At 38.9% G+C, this 18,737-nt stretch overlaps 1 protein-coding gene across 2 annotated transcripts in view; it reads left to right on the top strand.

Annotated features, from left to right (window-relative positions):
• LOC135941557 (centrosome-associated protein 350-like) overlaps window positions 1-18,737 on the top strand; it is a 102,942-nt gene that overhangs the window by 62,446 nt on the left and 21,759 nt on the right. For both annotated transcript variants that reach the window (XR_010574992.1, XM_065487176.1), the window contains exon 5: window positions 632-1,003. Coding sequence is in view for 1 of the 2 variants with exons in the window: in XM_065487176.1 (XP_065343248.1) it covers window positions 632-1,003 (372 nt within the window). In the remaining variant the exon portion in view is untranslated. The remainder of the gene's footprint in view (window positions 1-631; window positions 1,004-18,737) is intronic.

Raw genomic sequence — 18,737 nt, 5'->3', positions numbered from 1 at the left:
GAAAATAATTTACGCGACTAATCTGTTGACATTTTAAATGCAGCTGCTGCGATTTTCATTGCATGTTCTCTTGCTACGTGAGCGTATTCTCGCGGTGAAAGCAAGGATGCAAAATTTCCTGGATCGTCTTCCTTGTAATGCACATTTTTGACGAGCCCTGATGCCGGGCTGTGTCCGATGTGTCATCCATAGACTTTCCCATTACGTGCTACTAGATGCTTGTTTGTATGTCTTTTGCTTGAAAACGCCAGCAAGAAAAGCTTCTTGCTTTCTTTTCGGTTTAAGTATAGGCGTGGTCATGGCTTATGAATACTTGCACAAAAGATTTTTATATTTGGTGCGGCATGTTGAATTTCCTGCGAACTGTACGACGTAACGATCTTCCTTCCTTCAAACTTAATTTGCTTTAAAAAAAGAATCTCAGAGCCTTTTTAGGAAGAATGAAACAGCAATTTTTACCTTATTATTAACTTATGTGACTCCTACGTTCATTTTATTTTTCATTTTACAGTGTAATTTTTCTCTGCTAATGGCGTTGCATAACCTCCATAGTTTAACTTTTTAAAAACTAATTTGCTCACTTAAATATTTCATACTCATTCACTAAAAAATCAAAATGAATCTGTTGCAGAAGTCACAACAAGTCGAACGGTTATCTCCAGCACGTTCTTTGATCGCCGGGACACAGCGAGCAGCAGTAACAGTTTTTCAAAACCGAGTTCAGACATAAGGCAAATAACCCCCGTGGTATTTAAAACTGCCCCAGCGCTGCTCTCGTTTGACCCCGCGTCAATTTCTCTTGGTCTCGACACATCACCAGAAGAAAGACCAAAGAAGACGCCGACGAAGTGTCATCAGACGCAGACAGAACCTTTTGATTTTCGGACACCGAGTCCACGACCTGCAGCTGAGGAACAGCTAAGGGAAATCGAAACTGCTGTGGAAGCACCGCCAGTTTTCATCGGCAATGGACCTTCTGTGAAATCAGATAAGCCGTCTAAAGGTAGGTCTAAATATTTTTTCTAATTTACTATCCAATCTGGAGGGATTGACACGCCATATAATTTCTCAAAAGTCGTTAAATTGCTATCATTGAATTAATGCTTAAACTCGAAGGCTAAGATGAAAAGAAAATATATAATTTGTGCTGCGAAAACTGGATTGAATTTATTTCTGACTTCCTTTATCTGGATTCCCGGCAATTCGTTGATTCAGCCTTGATAAGGCCTGTCATGCTTCACATAATTAATTCAGCGTTACCTGCGTTGCACATGAACAACTGAAGGCGTGTGCATGATTTTTCTGCTCTTTTTATCCTCTAATCAATTACGTATTTTATATTTCTCCACGAAAAGACACTCGACCGTGATCTTTGTATCCCAGATTTGCGTGAGCAGAACAGGAAAATGGGCGGCGAGTTGGACATTTGTAAGCGCGTGCACGACTCACCTTGAATTTGAGGTGAACTCGGTCAGATTCCAGCTACGGCCAGCCCAGGTCAAAGTTTGGGTTTAAATGAGAGGGCGGTGGTCGCATTGTTTCAGAATTATTATATAATAATTTGCCTGCGAGCATTAATTTGCATAAGTAATAGCAATGCTTTGGCTTTCTACGCGCGTCAAATTAATTTCACCAGAATTCAAGTACTTTGCAAAAACGACTTTACTATTTTAATTTAAATAAATGAATCTCGATTTAAATATCGAACGTATTAAAAAAACAACGGGCTATTAAAATGTTTGAATAATCTAGAGTGGAAATCATTTCTAAACGATTTGGACGAAAATTTATTCGAAACAAGTGAAATTTGTATTTGCCTTTTCAGCTTCCATTTCACGGGCATTTGGCCTTTGCTTGAAGATTAATAGCGTGAAAATTCTGTGGATTGCCAAATAGAAGGGAAAGCTTCATGCATATGTGTTCAATGTTCGCGGGTGATTCCGTTTTTGTCCGTTCTTCTGCGGTTAAATAAAGAGCACGTTATACACATGTATTCAACTTTTTTCGGAAAGGTTTCCATTTTCTCCGATTGTCGGCTGTCGCCTGACGACGATTCATTGAAATATATTTCTTTATTAATGCTACTCAGCGAGCTAACTGTAATTCACTCGCGCAGAGAGAACAAGAAGTAAACATTGGCAAATAATAAATAAGGGGTCATTTATCACGAGCACCGTATTCTACATAAACGCGTATGTGTACTGCGCGGATTGTAGTGAGCTGCCGCGCTTATTTGCATACAAGTCTCGAATAAGAAATCGCGCTGAAATAGTGAGTGTTTTCGGCCGGAGCCGCCATTCTTATTGCGGAGCCATAACTTATCCTTAATTAAAATTGTCATCGGTGAAAAAGAGAAAGACATACACACGCGAAAAGTTTGCCTTTGAGTGTTTAAGTACCGTGTGTATATGTACGCGAGAGGTTTTTTCTTATTCTTTTACTCCTGCCGAAAGGCACGCTCACTCGCTAGACTTCTGGAGCAGGCCAAAGATGGAAAGTTAAAACTGCACGGCGAGATTATTATATGTATTTTTTCTCATGAGACGTCCGAATATAATGAGATGGAAAAAATACATACCTAAAATACGCGTGCTTCCTCGTTGTGATGCAACATCCGATGCACACACAACACACGACGGCTGTGTGAATGTCGATTCGCCACTATTATTGCATTTCTGTCTTCCGAGTGATTCATTCACGCATAACAGAATAATTGGAAAGAAGAAACAATCACATGAGGCATGTGTGCTGTGTGCTGGGAATATGCAAATCCTTGAGAAGAAAGTTCAGGCGGAGAGCACGGAACAGAGCCAGCCAAGTGGTGATCGTTTATGAGATCTGTGATAACCGCTTTTCGGCTGTAGGTCAACGCGGGTCACTCTAGCCGACAATGCTTTGATGCTAATGGTTATAATTAAGATCGGTCGGCCTGTTTGATTCTGCGTGTTTGTTAATGCGGAACCCTGATGAAGTGTAATTTTGACTAAGTTTGCCACTTCAAAACTGGGCTGATTAACTTTGACTACATATAGGGACAAGAATCGACTAATGGTAGCGAAAATAGCTTCTCCTTCCTCTCTTCGTCACAACAATCATCAACTTCAATTTTCAAATTACAGAGAATCTCGTTATGAACTGATTGGATCAGTAGTGTGTATAAACTCAACACTCAATCAGTTGAGAAAGATAAAAAATTATAGCTAAACAACAAAACATATCATGGTTTTATTGTTTGGTTTTGATCAGGAACAAATTTTCCTATCAAGATCAAAATGACACAGAGTAAGTCACTTGTTATTTTCTTTTATTAATTAAATTTCCTGTATGTTGCGAGCTTTTCTTCTCTGATTTTTAAACGGGTTATCACCAAGCCAAAATTATATCTCAAACTAAATTTATTAAATAGATCTTGAAACGACATTAAAAACTAATTTAAATTAGTCTCACGGCCACAATGCTATGTAAATGAAAAATCTGGCGTTGCGTATACGTGCAAAATGAAGTAAGAAGCAAATTGGAGCACGCTGGCTGCAGCTGGTCAATGGTCTCTTGCCGCCGCTGTTTTCCACTCTCCCTTTCTGATTGTTGCTGTTGACCGTGGCGAAATTATTGAGGCTACCGGACAACTGTTCTTTGTAGCAACAATTCTGCTCGCATGTTAATTTTCAAACAAAAAATTTCAATTCCGAGAAACAAAACACTCGCATCCGACTCCAGCATTGCAGCAGTGATGGAAAAGTGTGAACAGCAAGAAGCTGAACCAATTGATTGTCATCTAAGAAATACATATACTTATACCTCATTAGAAAATTAAGCCCGATTTTGCGTAATGTCTGTCATTTTCCTGGTGCGCCATTAGAAAATGATTGTATAACGCATAACGCATCCAGTGCCCGAGGGCAATCTAGCGCCAGAATGAGTGCGTTTTGCAACGCGAAATTTCCTTGCTGATTTACGTGAGCTAAGAAAAGGAGGCAATCTCTGACTCATAATGCGCGGCTGCCACCTGATTTGCATCCAAATTCCCTGTTTCCGTTGCCGAGAGGCTACGACCTTTGTTACTCAATGCTCCGCTTTCGGTAATGATATGAATTTGCGAAAATCAGTTAGAAATGCGCGAGTGCTTTTCACTATCGATGAAAAAATCTGCCCCCAATCGATTAGAGTAAAGCTGTAATCATTCGGGCATTTCCCTTATGTAATTACACCTCTTTATTAAGCAAAGCGAGCTCTATAAAAACAAACCCGCTTCTCTTTCTCCGCATTGATCAACTGCTTTCCAAGAAAACATAATTTACGCTCCCGTTTTTTCGTGCTGTTATTATATCACATATATAGACCGTAATTATCTCCATAACTCATTGGAATCTCGTGTCTTATGCATTCGCCCGTATTTACTCGCATATTGACTGACTTTCCTTATTTTAGAATGGCTCGCGGCTGCACAATTGCTTCTTGCATTTCTTTTTCTTTTTATTGCCATTTTTCTATGGAAAAAAATGCTGCTCTGATTTCCCCATGCAATTTCATGAATTGCCTTTTGTGTCCGTAATTTAGTTTGCTAATATATATCTTATGACTTGATAAATTCAATTACATTCGTCCACAATAAAATCTTGTTATTGCACGATACTTTTCTTTCGATTAGTTTCCCACTCAAGCTATACTTATAAATTATACATTATAGCCACCTTTGTTTATTCTTTCTAATGCCTTAAATAGTAAAACATAACGTATAACAAGAAATATCTAACAAGAAAGTGCGCACAGAACAAAATCCCACATTCTCAAAAGTAATCTAACGCAGCAATGATTGTGAGCGGCAACAAACAACAATTTTAATCACTTAAAACGAGCAACAGGCACTTTTTACCCAGGAAAGGAAACTCTGCTTTAGTGCAGCCCTTGGTCTTACAAAGGTGGTTTATTCGTTTTTCATTTCTGTTAAACAGCTCAAGGGATTAAAAGTATGACTAAATAAAGATTTGAAGTAACAAAAATGAATAAATAAATATACTTTAACCAAGGTGACTTTAAGGCAGGTTACGGAAGCTGAATATTTCATGTTCAGTCCGAGACGAGATCTTGTCGGTCTATGCTCTTTAAACGATTAAAAATTCAAACATTTTCCATTAAAAAATAATATGTAAAGTCTTTTCTTCTCATTACGCTTCGCATGCTTAGGAAACGCAGGAAATGCGGCGAGATTGTTTTTTGATCACGCGAGCAATTTACTTCAAACAATGCATTTGCGAATTGTGCATAATATTATTGTAAATAATTACGGAATCTGATTACAGCAGCAGCGCCTCATTCCCAAGCGAGCGACGCTTTGAAAAACAATAAAACTCGCGTTTGCGATGAATGGCGGGTTGGAAATGGGTGCAAAAGGTGCACTTGGCAGCCAAGGCCTCCGCTGCTAATGTAGACTAATGCGCGCGCGGTGTGGGTGCTGCAAGTATCGCAATTTGGCAGCCGCGTGCACGATATTATGCAAATTCGCCCATTGTGTTTGTCGGCGCGCGGTGTTAACGAAATCAACGGCAATTTCGCTCGCGGCCACCAAATTGGGCCGATTCGTGTTCAGCGCCCAATGCGTTTCGCCCAGTTCAAACACTACTCAGCCTTCATATTAATTGAATCGAGTGTGTGTGTGTTTAAGTGAAATTAATTTCATCGGCCCACACTGAAGTCTGCCTGGGCAGCCGGATTAATGTGCATTGCTTGGGTTTACAATTTTAGACCTGCATTCGTTTTAGAATGATAATATTGCTGTGTATTTTTAAAGAGCGAAAATTCAGATGGAACAAATATTTTTTAACGACATCATTAGACGCCGCAAAATTTTGCCGCCTGCCATGTGCTTTTCAAATGATGAACTCTGTTTTCCTCTGGGAAGTTATTTTATTTTGTTGCATTGAAATTCTCCCGTATTTTGATTGATCTCGACTAGAGATTTAGGCCAGCGCACTTAATATTTTCGGGAAAATCTTTTTTGTGTCTCCTTTTTTTAAAGACAGTGAAATCGACTAATTGTTGCCCTGCGCAATTTCATTTTTTTCTATACTTTTTTCACACTCGATATTTTTAGAAAGTACCCATTAAAGAAGGTTACCTTGCATAAACCCGCAAGTGAAACATTTTTAATTTGCAAAGCTACTTAAGTATATTTCTATCCTTTTTATAAATTTATCGTAGATATTAATTTCTAGCGTGATGAAAGACTTGATTTCTGTCTTTACCTATGCAAGTTTTTTTTAACAAACAGTAAGCGCCAGTCTAGAATTCAAAACCCATCACATTATTTAACGTGGGGAAACTGGATTCACTCGCTTAGCGAAATTGAACTTTTAATTAAAGCTAATGACTGACGTTAATTTCTTAATTGCACCAAATGACTCTTATCATATCACTGCTGGGCGCTATAAATCATTACCGCGGCGTCACTCGCTGTCTTCTTCAAACTTTCTCCGTGCGGATACTTGCTCGAAATTGCTGTCCGGAATCCAGCCGAGAGCTCTTGTTTTGGCCACTCGTTCGCCTGCCGACAAGGAGTGCGTTCTCTTGTCAAGACACTTCTTTTGTCGGCAATGAAAGGCGTTGCTGCTTTAATAAAAAAATGGCCCAATCAAGTTCATATTGGCTGAAAATTGATTTCTCTCTGCGACTCATTGTCACTATTGTCCGTCTGGGCCGGTTGGCCATAAACGTAAGATTGACTCTGCGCATTCGGCTTCGCGCCTTTTCAGCAGAATTGTGTATGGATTGGCATTGGCACTATAAAAATGCACCACACGCGGATTTTTATGGATTTTTAACAATGGAACTGTGCTTTTTATGCCACTCGAAAAGCGTGTGCATGCCGCCTTTTAAAAGAGTTTCCTCCAGCGCTACTGATCGTGAGCTGGAACACAATTCACTGATGTATTAAAACGTTCTGGTTAAAATTCCTGAAATTTTTCCTCAGTTTCTAAACACACCCTTTTTCTCACGCTGAGAGTGCAAAGTTTCTTATTTGTTAAATGCTTTATTGTATTTTGACGGTTTATTGTATCGTTAAGTTTTAATATAAAAAGCAACCTTTCATTTAATTATGTAACCATTCCACGAAATTTTCAACACTCAAATTTTGAGGAAAGAAGAAATTATATTCTATAGAGCAAAAATATGAACGTTTTTTTAATGACATCTAACTGGACTGCATTGTTTTATAAATCCCCTCTGGCCAACCACTTTTAGCATCGCTCCTCTTATTACACAATAACAATAAACCTCTGTCTTTTATCTTAAAGTACATTCATTACAATGAAAGTTCTTTAAACAAACGAACCCAAGTCCATTAAATGAAGCAATAAAAATGTCGATCACCCAGCGTTATTCTTCCAAGTCTGTTTTTAAGCTTCACCCTCCAGATCAAGATTTGAGTTAAATGCAAAAAAGTATGACCGGCAGTTTTAAAATCCCAGTGTGATACGATCCTAGGTTGCAACGTGGTTTGTTTATTGCTCAATAAAAATTGAAACTGGTCCGCGTAACAGCATTATAAAAAACCTCTGTGATGCAATCGCGAGAGGCGCGAATTTCGCATTGTCTCCGGCTAATTGCGGTTTGACAGAAAATACCTGGCGTATCGATATCGGACACGAGAGTGAAAACAGCTCGACTCGTTAGCAAAAACAATGGCGCAAATTAAAATTAGCTCTGACAACAATGCGAGAGCGGATGTCAATTGACTCCAATCCGCTCACCTCTCGATGTTATTAGCGATAAAGCAGGCGATAATTTTCCATTTGAAAGCAAACCGTGTGGCTGCCTCCAGTGAAACAACAGCACAGACGTGACACCCGAGTTCGCTTTTTTCACGTGCCTAAGGGTGAAAATGGTGTGAAAGTGAACCGTTTCTCAAGGAGGCCACAGGAAGCCTCCCCCTTTGTTCGCCGCGACGCGAAGAAATGGCAGTTTCATAATGCGTTAATTCCAGTCCAATCACGAGTGTGCCCCGAAACAAAAGTTTTCGTCCTGTGCATAAATTCTGCAGGCGTGATCGATCGCGTTTCCTTTGCGCAATCGTTGAGTGCTGCTGCCTCTGGTTTTAAAATAAAAACTTACGTTCGTGTTGAACACATCTTCACTTGCTAGCGTTCCTTGTAAAGATTCAGTATAATTAGTCTGCTTTAATTATTTAAAATGTTTTTCTGCGAGAGAGAGAGAGAGAGAGAGATCATTCGAGGCAAACAAATGAATCCGGATCACGATGAGCCTAATTTTCTTCGGAACGGCAAAGGAAAATTATTTTTGTGCCGATTTGTTTTTTTCTTGTTTCTATTAACTGTTTGGTTAGCAAATCGATAGTTGCTAATTGAGGTGCTGTATGGTAGGCTTTTTTTCAGGAGGAAGTTTTCTCTGCTTTTCAATCATGGTCAGACCAAAGACTATTTCTTTTAAGATTGTCAGTCTGTTCCTTTTTTCAAAAGCAACATTTCGAGACCGATACCTGCCTTTTGCAAATGAAGAGCAAAGTTTTGTTGTTTGTTTTCCTAGGATCTATCTATTAAAAATCCTAACGGCCTTGGTTGCACCGAAATACGGAGAATTTGCGTGAGATCCATTTGACACAATTTTTACATTGGAGATGTATACTCACGGTCGCAATCTATGCAAATTGAGTTGCCTCATATTTAACAAGCACTCGATTTTGCTATTCATATATGCTTTTCGTTGTGCCGGCATTGACTGCTTTGTTGCGAGATGGAAGAACAATGGACGAACTCATCACTTTTTCCGTGACAAAAGGTGCATTATATGCACATACATTTTATTCCTTTGTCTGCGTGGTGGCGTGATGCTCCATACCGCACGGCGTGAAAACGGAATTGCAGAAACGCGAAAAACACCGGCAGCTCGGCACGTTTGCCGAAGCTCAACTTTCAAAATGAGAAATGAGATGCTTTTTATTGATTTAGAGCCGCGCAACGCTTATCTGCGATTGAGACGGCAGCTTTCAGAAACATAATATCCATAAAGGCAAAAGGTGCGAAGCTTTTAGAAGAGAGAAGTTGCTGAATTATTACGTTCGCCTCTAACCTCACTGGGCAATGCTCAAGCCCGCGTCTTTCTAATTTTACAACCTGTCCGGAAATTGGGAATATATTATACGCCTCCCTTGACGGACATAAAAATTGCCATGTTAGCTCCGTGCGAAAAAAATCGCTCGCCTCTATTTTCCGACCACCATTCCGCAAACCGCCTTTGTTCGTTTCTTTCAAGGTCTCCATTATATGTAACAAAAACAAACACGTCGTCTTTGTGCATACATTAATCCGCTGTCTGAACGGGTGAGAGAGGAAAATATCATAAATTCCGTGCCGGACGCAGTGCGTGCTCATCTTCTCTCGAGGTGCGGTCTGCTCATCTCCAAGGTCCAATGTGGCATGCCTCACCTTTGCACCGCTCCTCCCCACCCACCCCCGCCTAGAAATTACACATCCTGGTGCCTCAACCCTTTGCGTGCGTGCAAGGCGTCGTTAGCGATGATTTCTTGCCTTGATGGCAAATTGTGGGTGGCAAATTCGTGGGTCCAGGGTTGCTTCTCCTCTCCTCGGTTCTCTTTTAATGCTCTCACACTTCCGCGTTGTTGTTACGAAACGAAAAAAGCAATTTTACTCTGGCATGTTCTTGTTCTGACTTACATGCATTCAAACACGTGCTAAATTAAGTGCTTTATTGTTGTTTCGACTTAAAATAATTATCCAGTGTAAATGGTGTTATACGACATGTATTGGTATTGAGTAAGGAAGATAATTACTGTTGGAGTTAAAACTGAAAAAATAAAACGGGGAAGCTTCTGGCATTCTTGATTAAAAAGGATTTTTAATATTGTGGGTTACTCGGTTCGAGCCAAAAGGAAATGCATCTGGTTCCTTTGTAGACGTAGATTTAATCCATAATTAAGACTGTAAATATTACATAATAAATAATCACAATAAAATCTCAAAGGAAAGTCAATATATAAACAATTAATATACGCATCAATATGCGAGTCGAGAATAACAATAATTATTATCACAGTTAAACACAATGCTTACCCCGGTATTATCTTCGGGTCTATAAGTTATTACAAGCGTCATATATGCGCACGACATTATACTCCCGGCCGGAGAGGTAAATGCGACATGACCGTATGCGTGCGTAGGTGAGCGGTCAGTGAAGGTAAATTATACAGGGTAAATGAGAAAAGCTTATCACAAAGAATAGCGACATCTATAGGTTACAAACTGAGTTAACGCGAGTGTGAGCGGGAACCGCTACAATATATTTACATTCTATTCGCTCTACGCTCTAGCAAGGAGTTGGTGGATTCAATTAGCTGCAATTTATCTCCAAAAAATCAAATTGTTTCAGATATCTCAAAAAATATAACGGTTTGTGACATTTTTTACTTGATCTTGATTTCCCTGGTCGCGAGCTTACCAATGATGCGCGGTTTGCGCAGGAAACCGCCCTTATGGAGATAAAAACCACAATAATTTTCAGTGAGCAGACAGGACCCGTTATTTAAAATTCACACAAACTTTGAAGGCGATTTTCTTTGGTATATTTTAACTGAAAACCAATTTTTTGAGTAGAGGCGAATGTAATTCATGAAATGAGCAGTGCGGATCCACTTTTATTGAAATTTTTTCAATTTGACAGTACCATTTTTTAAATTTACATGTGGAAATTTATGTCAGAATAAATGAGTTGTGTGCACGCAGATATAATCACATTGCAGAAAATAAATGAAAGTTTTGGCTAATTTACATTTTGTGAGCATCCAAGTGAATCAAAAATTAAAATCTACCACTTCAAAGAGAATAGGTAATTCCATCGGAATCATAAAATAAATCATCGCAGAACAGTGTCCGATAGTACTTGTCAGCCATCGATTTCTATTCCGTGGTTGAAAAGTTGCTTGAAATGCCAAAAGTTACACACACGCAAGGAGCATGGAAGCGCGGAGTTTCCCCTGAAGAGAGCAAATCGAGCGCATCAGTCAGCGGCCAGTCGGCCGCGGTCAATCAATTGTACGAATTTCCGATCCACTGGTGAAAATAAATGAAGCGGCGCGGGCGCAATCCATCATGATTTTATCATCGGCGTGCTCGCGCATACTTATAAAATTAAAAATGATGAATCGAAGCGCAAGCCGGCAGAAAGTATCGCGTCCATAAGTCATTGCGAGTGAGCTGTTAAATGGACGAACGCGAGAGAGCTGCTCTCAACTTTTATATGAAAATGTCACCGCGCGCGAGGCAACGAGCCGCGGCCAGTGTCAAAAAGCAGCGGACAACTTTGCTTAACTTGTAATACACTGTGGTGTCTGCTCGGTACAAAATGTATCTTTGATCGCGAGCCGCTGCCGCCGTTTTTGCTTTCGACTTTCGCTCCTGCACCATTATTTAATCTGCGCTGGCAAATTTAAGTCACAGCCAGCCCTCTTTCCTTCTCACTTAATCGCCTGAATTATCATCAACCGCGACGCGGGGTCCGCAAATTAAAAAGTTCCGATCGCTCGTAAATTCCAATTAAAATTGCACTGAATCCAAACTAGTCCCGTACGACCGAGACAAGTCTTATGAGACTGAGGCAACCATCTAGCTTAAATTTCGACAACTTCTCGTTCTTTGGAATTGCGGATAATTGCAGCTCCTACTTAATTTTTAATTTGCTATTGTTATCACAATGAACATTTCCCATTATTTTGGCACTCGTGATTATTTTCCTAAAAGTGCTTGGTCGGCTTTTCAGAGTAAAAGTTTTGAACTTTGATTACAAAAAAAATCAAACACTTTTATGTGTGAAACACTAGCTAATCTTGTAAGTGCTATCAAGATGTGCAGTTATCCCATTAAAATTGGATCAACGCAAGTTTTCCTTTGGATCAATCAAGCTCTCAATTGAATTACGGAAACTTGCAACTGCAAGTAAAGGCCATATATAGCTATAAGCCCGTGTTTAATGTGAAACAGTTTCATTAAAGATTTCTCTTCTTTGATGCAAAAGCCATTGAGCTTAAAGAATTTTTTATAAACAATCATTCAGAGAAAATTTTCAATCATCCATCACTTGAAGCTATAGCTATAAATTTAACATAAGTGCTGCTATTATTGACAAACCATAAACTTTTGTGGTTTCGCTTGATTACTTCTCACCGCCTCTACGCAGGCCTATTTGAAAGCAACTCTCCCTTGACTATTCCCTAAAATTGCAAATTTTGCACGTGCAAATATTGTTCCGCTAATAGCGTCTCTCAAATTTCCTTATTAATTTACTGCCAAATGCTGGAAGTCTCGACTCACACGCCACTAAGCCGTGTTTTTAATTAAAAAATAATGTAAAAATCCTTCCTGATGCATTAGGAGCAGAATGAAGAAACGCAATTCGCTCGCGGCTGCTCCGTGTTTCTTTCTGTTAAAGCTGCACATTTAATAATTGAAAGTAAACAAACTATCAATTTATTTCATGTCTTTCGGCGCGGTTATTAATATTTCCTCGCCGGCTGAAAGTGAAAATTTCCCATTTTTTATGGCTCCGCGGCGCATCGTATTGATGATCTTTTGGTTATCACGGATTCGGAATCTCTTGGCGGAGCTGCATGCGTGCGTCCGGCTCATCTTTCCAGCTCTTGGGGAAACGCGGAACGGAATTTAAAGCGGGCTGTGTGTGATCGGATAATGAATTACCCACCAGTGTTGGTAAGACTTTTATTGATTTCGATCGGGCGCGATGATTGATGTTCAACTACCGAGTACGGGCAAACCATCGTCATTACCTACACACCCTGGCAAGTGAAAAAGCGAGAGTGTTTTTTAGAAAACAAAGGCTAGGTCATATCGTCCATCTATTTAGTGCATTCTCAGCATTTTAGAAAAGGTAGACCTAAAAGAAATACATTATTATATCCGCACTTTTCTTGGCATATTTCAACCTTGTCAGGGTATTAATCAACTGATCAACTAGTTTACCTTATAAATTTTGCCCTCTCTAACATGTTTTATTTTTTGATTTTGACTCATCACATGTATTTAACTGATTTTAAGATTTTACATCTTTTATAAAATACAAAATTCACTGGTCATTTACTGCTGCTAACATGCAGTGATTGATTTTCAGCAGTTAACTTTCCAGTGTGCATTTTGTTTTGCAGGTAAAAGACCAAAACAAGAACTGTGCAGTACAAGAACGTGCTGGAATATTTTTTTCATTTTACTGTCCATTATAGAAAATCTCGTTGAATGTGGCCAGTTGTAATATAAGACTATTGATATTTTTGCTTTGAAACCTCCTTTTCTTTTCTAGATTTAATCATTTTTTAAGCTTTCCATACTACGATTTTTTGGTAGATGAGTAAATTTTTGCTGTGAAAAGGATTTTGAGAAAAGTTGCCAAGAATATCAAAGATATAAATGCCTTTGGTCGTAAATACTCTGCTGGCTCGCCAAAAGAAGGGTTTTCCCATAAGAAACTTTGATAGCTAAAATATCCGTGGCCTTGACATTCAGCGCAGGAGTCGTTAGAGAAGAGATTCTCTTAAAGCGTGCAATACAATTTTATCTTCAAAGCAAACACGCTTGTTCGTCTACTCCTTTTGCCATGCTTTTTAGATCGATACAGGACATTGGCTGGAGCGCAATTAGCTAATAATGCAGGCAAAATCGTTTCCTGGAGCCTTTTCGCAAAAGCCTTGGTGCATGGTCTAGCATTAGTAATGAAGATAAGCCGTCCGAAGGAGATAAAAGCAACCTCGTGATGGAAACAAAAAAGCGTCCAGCATGAACTGGCCTTGCCTTTTGTTCAATATAGATAGGCAAAAAGTTTTTGAAGAGCTCATCTTGCTGTCAGATTAACCGGAAGTCAATAAAAATAATAAATTATGGTATTTTGATTATCTCATGCTCTTTTCGAAAATTGATATTTAATATTTTGCAAAGCAGGATGCTACTAGTATATTTTCGAGGCCAAGCTGGTGGGTGGTTGATTGATTAGAACATAATGAAATATTTCTTCTCATAGTTGAACAAAAGCTGGACAGGAAAAAAGTAATTCAAAGGGAATTAATTTTTTATTTGCTACAAGTAAATCTTGTATGATTCCAGGATCTCTATTCAGGTAACAATATAAAAATTTGATTTATTTCGAAGCAGATTCAATTATGATCAAAACTTCTAGAAGAACAGAATTTTAATTAAAAATTGAATATTGCTCCTGAGTATCTTTTAAATATCAACCCACAATTTGACAGCATAGCTATTATTTTACAATAAACGTCATTCTCACGGTTTAAGAAATCAAGAAAGTTTCCAAACTATCCGGTAGCAGAAGCCTTGACAATTTGCAGCATAATCGCCGCACATTGGAAGTCATGTCCGCAACTTGGCCAGTTTCCAAGGCGTGCTGTCTAACGAAACCAAGAGTGACTTGATCTTTTGCGCAGGTGGTGACGACCAGACGTGAAAACACTTTTTTCTCAAAAGAAGATGTGTCGTGCGTTGCCGCGGTGAGGCAGCGTGATACTCTTGGCCTTGCACACCTGATTCGCGGCCCGAAACCTTGGCCGTGCCCCCTGACCTCAGCGGGAAATCATTTTTCAGGTGCCTCCACGCGCGCTATTAAAATCATGCATGCATGTTTGTCGTGAATATCCACTTTGATACGCACCGATTCTGCTTGAACCGATTGCGACACACCGACGCTCAATTTCACGTGCGCCGATTAAGAGCCCGACGCTAATGCATTCGACACGCTCGCTGCGGAATTCGCTATTTAATCGTGGCTTCAGTTTTCATCCGCGCCTGAAGATGAGTTCCGCCAAGGATCAGCGCGGCCTTTATCCAAATAACACGTTTCTGCCTCTTTGCTTATCGCTGGATCGATTATTTGGGCTGCTGTCTTGCATGTCTTCAAACCCAGAAGCCATGTTTTGTTGAGAGAGCGTTCGTGTTCTCCCCGATTGACGTAGATTTCGCCAATTTTTTTCATTCAAATCTTTTAGTATAGATGGGCAGGGAAAGTAGCCCATAAAAAAATAAAAATCAGTTTCTAGATAAAATTGTTGTGTTATGAGTGCGAAGATGCTCGTAAGTTGTTCGTACTAAAAACTTCGACCAAAAATTGTTAAATATGACTTGACAGCTCTGTTTGGTTACTGTTCCGCAAGGAGATGATTTCCTCTTGAAAGCTTAACAATAATTTTTTCCATAGTTACCAAATAATTTTCTGAAGTTTAACGTGATGTAGATGATTAAGATGACCAAGTGGAAATTTTTGGTACGTCAAAACACAGCATTCGATTGTTTGAATGCGATATAGAAAATTAATGCTTATAGAAAATAATGAATTATTTTAAATGACATGCATTTTTATTTCCCCACATGGAAACCAGTTTCATATATTTATCATGTGGGTGGTCGGTTAAAGGATAAAAGGCAAAAATTTTACCACAGCAGTAATTTCAAGATACATTAATTTTTTAAACTCTCTCAGCTCCGATGAAGAGCGGAGCAAGGAGCGTTAAAATTAATTACCGTTGTAAATACCGCGAAATTATTTTCCCATGGAGATTAAATCCATAAGCCAATTAATCACTCGCTTCGCGTATTTACCTTATTAAATATAATATTTGAAAGGGCACGTGGAAGAACATCCTAAAAAATATGCTTTTAGCGACGAGAGACGAAACTTTTTCTTTCGCACATGAGCGCGTCTTGTTTGTGTTGCGCGCCCGCTATACGTGATTAAAATCGCACCTCTATAGCACGTCGCACGAGTGTACACTTTGTATAGCTGTCAAATGCGTGAAAATTTATTTCCCGGTGTCCATCTGGTATCACGAACAGAGGAAGAATATACATATTATGTACTGGAGGTGTGCGTTACAAGATTTCTGTCTAATGCGACAGGGTCAAGGATTAGGTCAGCCCAATCCGAAAAACATTAGTTAAAGCTAGCAGCTCTCGCACCTTCTTTATAATGTGGAATGAGTGAGAAGGAGGCATTAGAATAAGGTGCTTCTCTCTTCAAAAAATTAATATAGAAGACGAAAACATCAAACGCCCTTGAGTGGGCATGCATTCATTGTTTTGCACTGGGATTAATCTTCTGCCCATGGGAACAGGAATTTTCAAACTCGACCGAATATACGATTTCCTGATTTATATTTGACAAAAGGGAATGATTTTTCCTCGCACCTCTTCGCCAATATTTGACTGCAAACATTGTGCAGTTTACCTATGAGGAAATGAGTTGAATAAACAAGGAAAAGATTTAGTGTTGATTTTAAGCTTATTTCTACAAAAGCCGGCCATGCAATAGTAAAGATCAATTCCACAAACCTAAATTAATTGTATGACTATCCAAAATTCATGCAAATAATTTGCTGAGCTGATTGGCATATTATTTTATGCTTTATTTGCATACTTGCTTCATTCCTGTTATACTGTGTTAAACAATCAATTGAGAGGATGCATGCAGGGTAATGATTTCTTGTTTTTGCTCAATCGCCTGTGGCGACGATTTGTCTCAGGGAATTTACATTTAAATTGAATAAGAAATCATCCTCTCGTTGTTGTGGATTAAATGAAGAGAAAAGATGTCACCGTGATTGCAAAGTTTTTATGAATAAAACAATGGCGTTTACTGTGGATTTATTTATACAATGCTATAAAAATCAGAATAATAATTACATTTACAGCACAGTAATACCGATCACGGATTTGCTAACGAGTTTATTTCTCTTTGATTTCATCATCATGAATTAATAATTAGCATTTAAATTAAAAATTAAAACGCCAATACAAATTATTAAAATTTTAAAATAAAGTATTGCTTCAGTAAAATGTGTCGTAAAGAATTGCGTTGAATAAATCTTTGTTTAGCATTAGCTTTCTTCTGGCTCCATGGGAAAGAAGAGAGTGCGATCAACTCGAGCAAGGAGCAATTCAAAGTGAAATGCGAGCGCGTAAATGTATCGCTGACTACATACGCGTCGGTTCCTCAGTGTCGAGCTGTTTATTTTTTTCATTCGGCGCTCGGCGAGAAATGACGCGGGTCAAAAGTCGCAGACAAAATTGTTTATTAGAGTGGCTCGATGGAAAGTGGCGTGCGATTTTAATTTGATTCCTGCTGGTGGACCACATCTGCGCGCGAGCCGCGAAATACGAATGGACCACTCCCACCCACACCTAGTCCAACCGGCGGAGATGGAACTGACAAAAGGGTCAGGTCACCCGGATACATACACATCAGACATTCGCACATACTTTCCAGCTCATTTACTCCGACTGAGCCAACCGGGCGTATTTGTATGCGTGCCAGAGCGGAGCAGAGCAGAGCAAAATTAACAAACGCTCTTCTTTACGCGCGGTCTCTCCTTGTTTTAGCAGCTCTGCGGCCGTGATGAATGAACAGGGAGTGAACTTTCCTATACCAGTACTGTATGTTTTGTGTGTACACGTATATTTTCCTGCTCCTGATTTCTAATTTCTGTCGAGCAATGCGTGCAATACCGTTTCTTTTCATTGCTTGATGGATTACGTTACATGGCTTTCGAGATTATATTTTCTTAAGTCCTGGCTGGTGTCAAAATAATATATTATAACACCATTCTAAAACTTTATGAACCAAACCAAAGGATTCAGCATTACATTATTTTGCGTATAAAAGCTTTGGTCCTGGACATTTCAAATTTAATACGACTTAATTTGGGAGGTGGGGAACAAACACATTCAACTTCCTTTTAAATCCTAGTCCCAAATATCCCGGTCACGTTTCGCATCGTCAAAAGAGTAGGCATCATCATCCAAACCAGTTAATTCGCGTCATGAATACCGCTTGTGTTGCACTTGAACCTTCAATGCCATCGACATCTTCAAGCTTCACTGATGTGAGGTCTAAACACTACGTATACGTGCACTTGAATATCTACGTGAACAAGACACGTACATTACCCGATTCGCCACACGTGAGTGAGAAAATTGCAAAATAATGTTATTCGATAACGGCTATAAATAGCCAGCTCGGTGCGATCAGAAGCTTGCAGGTTCATTCAATCAATTTTCGCTCGTCACCGTGGCTATCTCGGATTAAGAGGATTGCTATTTGTATATTGAAGGGTTGTGTTAAATAGTTACCAATTCCATGTAACATGTGTAATTTTAATGTTAGGGGTCCAATGCTTTTGTTTGAGCCTTAGATACATATATATTAGTCAAGAATTTATTAACTTTACTAGTAATCAATTTATAACTTTGCACCCCTTCTAACTAACTCATTTAAATTGAATATTTTTATTTTTAAAATTGATACTACGGTTTGCTTAGTAATGAATAATGAATTTTAACTTACAGCTAAATTTGGATAGACGTGGAAAACTCCACTATTTGTAAATGATCGTTTTTGTCTTGGTAGCTTTCCAACCAAGGTAAATTTTTGCGCATTTAAACTAGGCAAACACTGTTTAAATAATAATTTTGAATGGCTAGGCGTTCGCAATCAGCAGATTCATACTTTTTCAATCAGAAAACTTTCATACTTGCATTACTTAATTTTTAGCCCATGGAAAAATAGATTATATATTATGGACTTTATTTTGTTTCTTTCGAAGAAATATAACCTGGATTACGTAAAATTGAAGTCAAATGTCCTTCCTTTCTTATGTTAAAAATATTACCAGTGTCAATTATGTGAGATAGACCATTGTT

This window comes from Cloeon dipterum, chromosome 3 (genome assembly GCF_949628265.1).
Source record: "Cloeon dipterum chromosome 3, ieCloDipt1.1, whole genome shotgun sequence".
Taxonomy (NCBI): domain Eukaryota; kingdom Metazoa; phylum Arthropoda; class Insecta; order Ephemeroptera; family Baetidae; genus Cloeon; species Cloeon dipterum.
The sequence above is the reverse complement of the archived record's forward strand: the minus strand, read 5'-3'. Positions and strand labels throughout refer to the sequence as shown.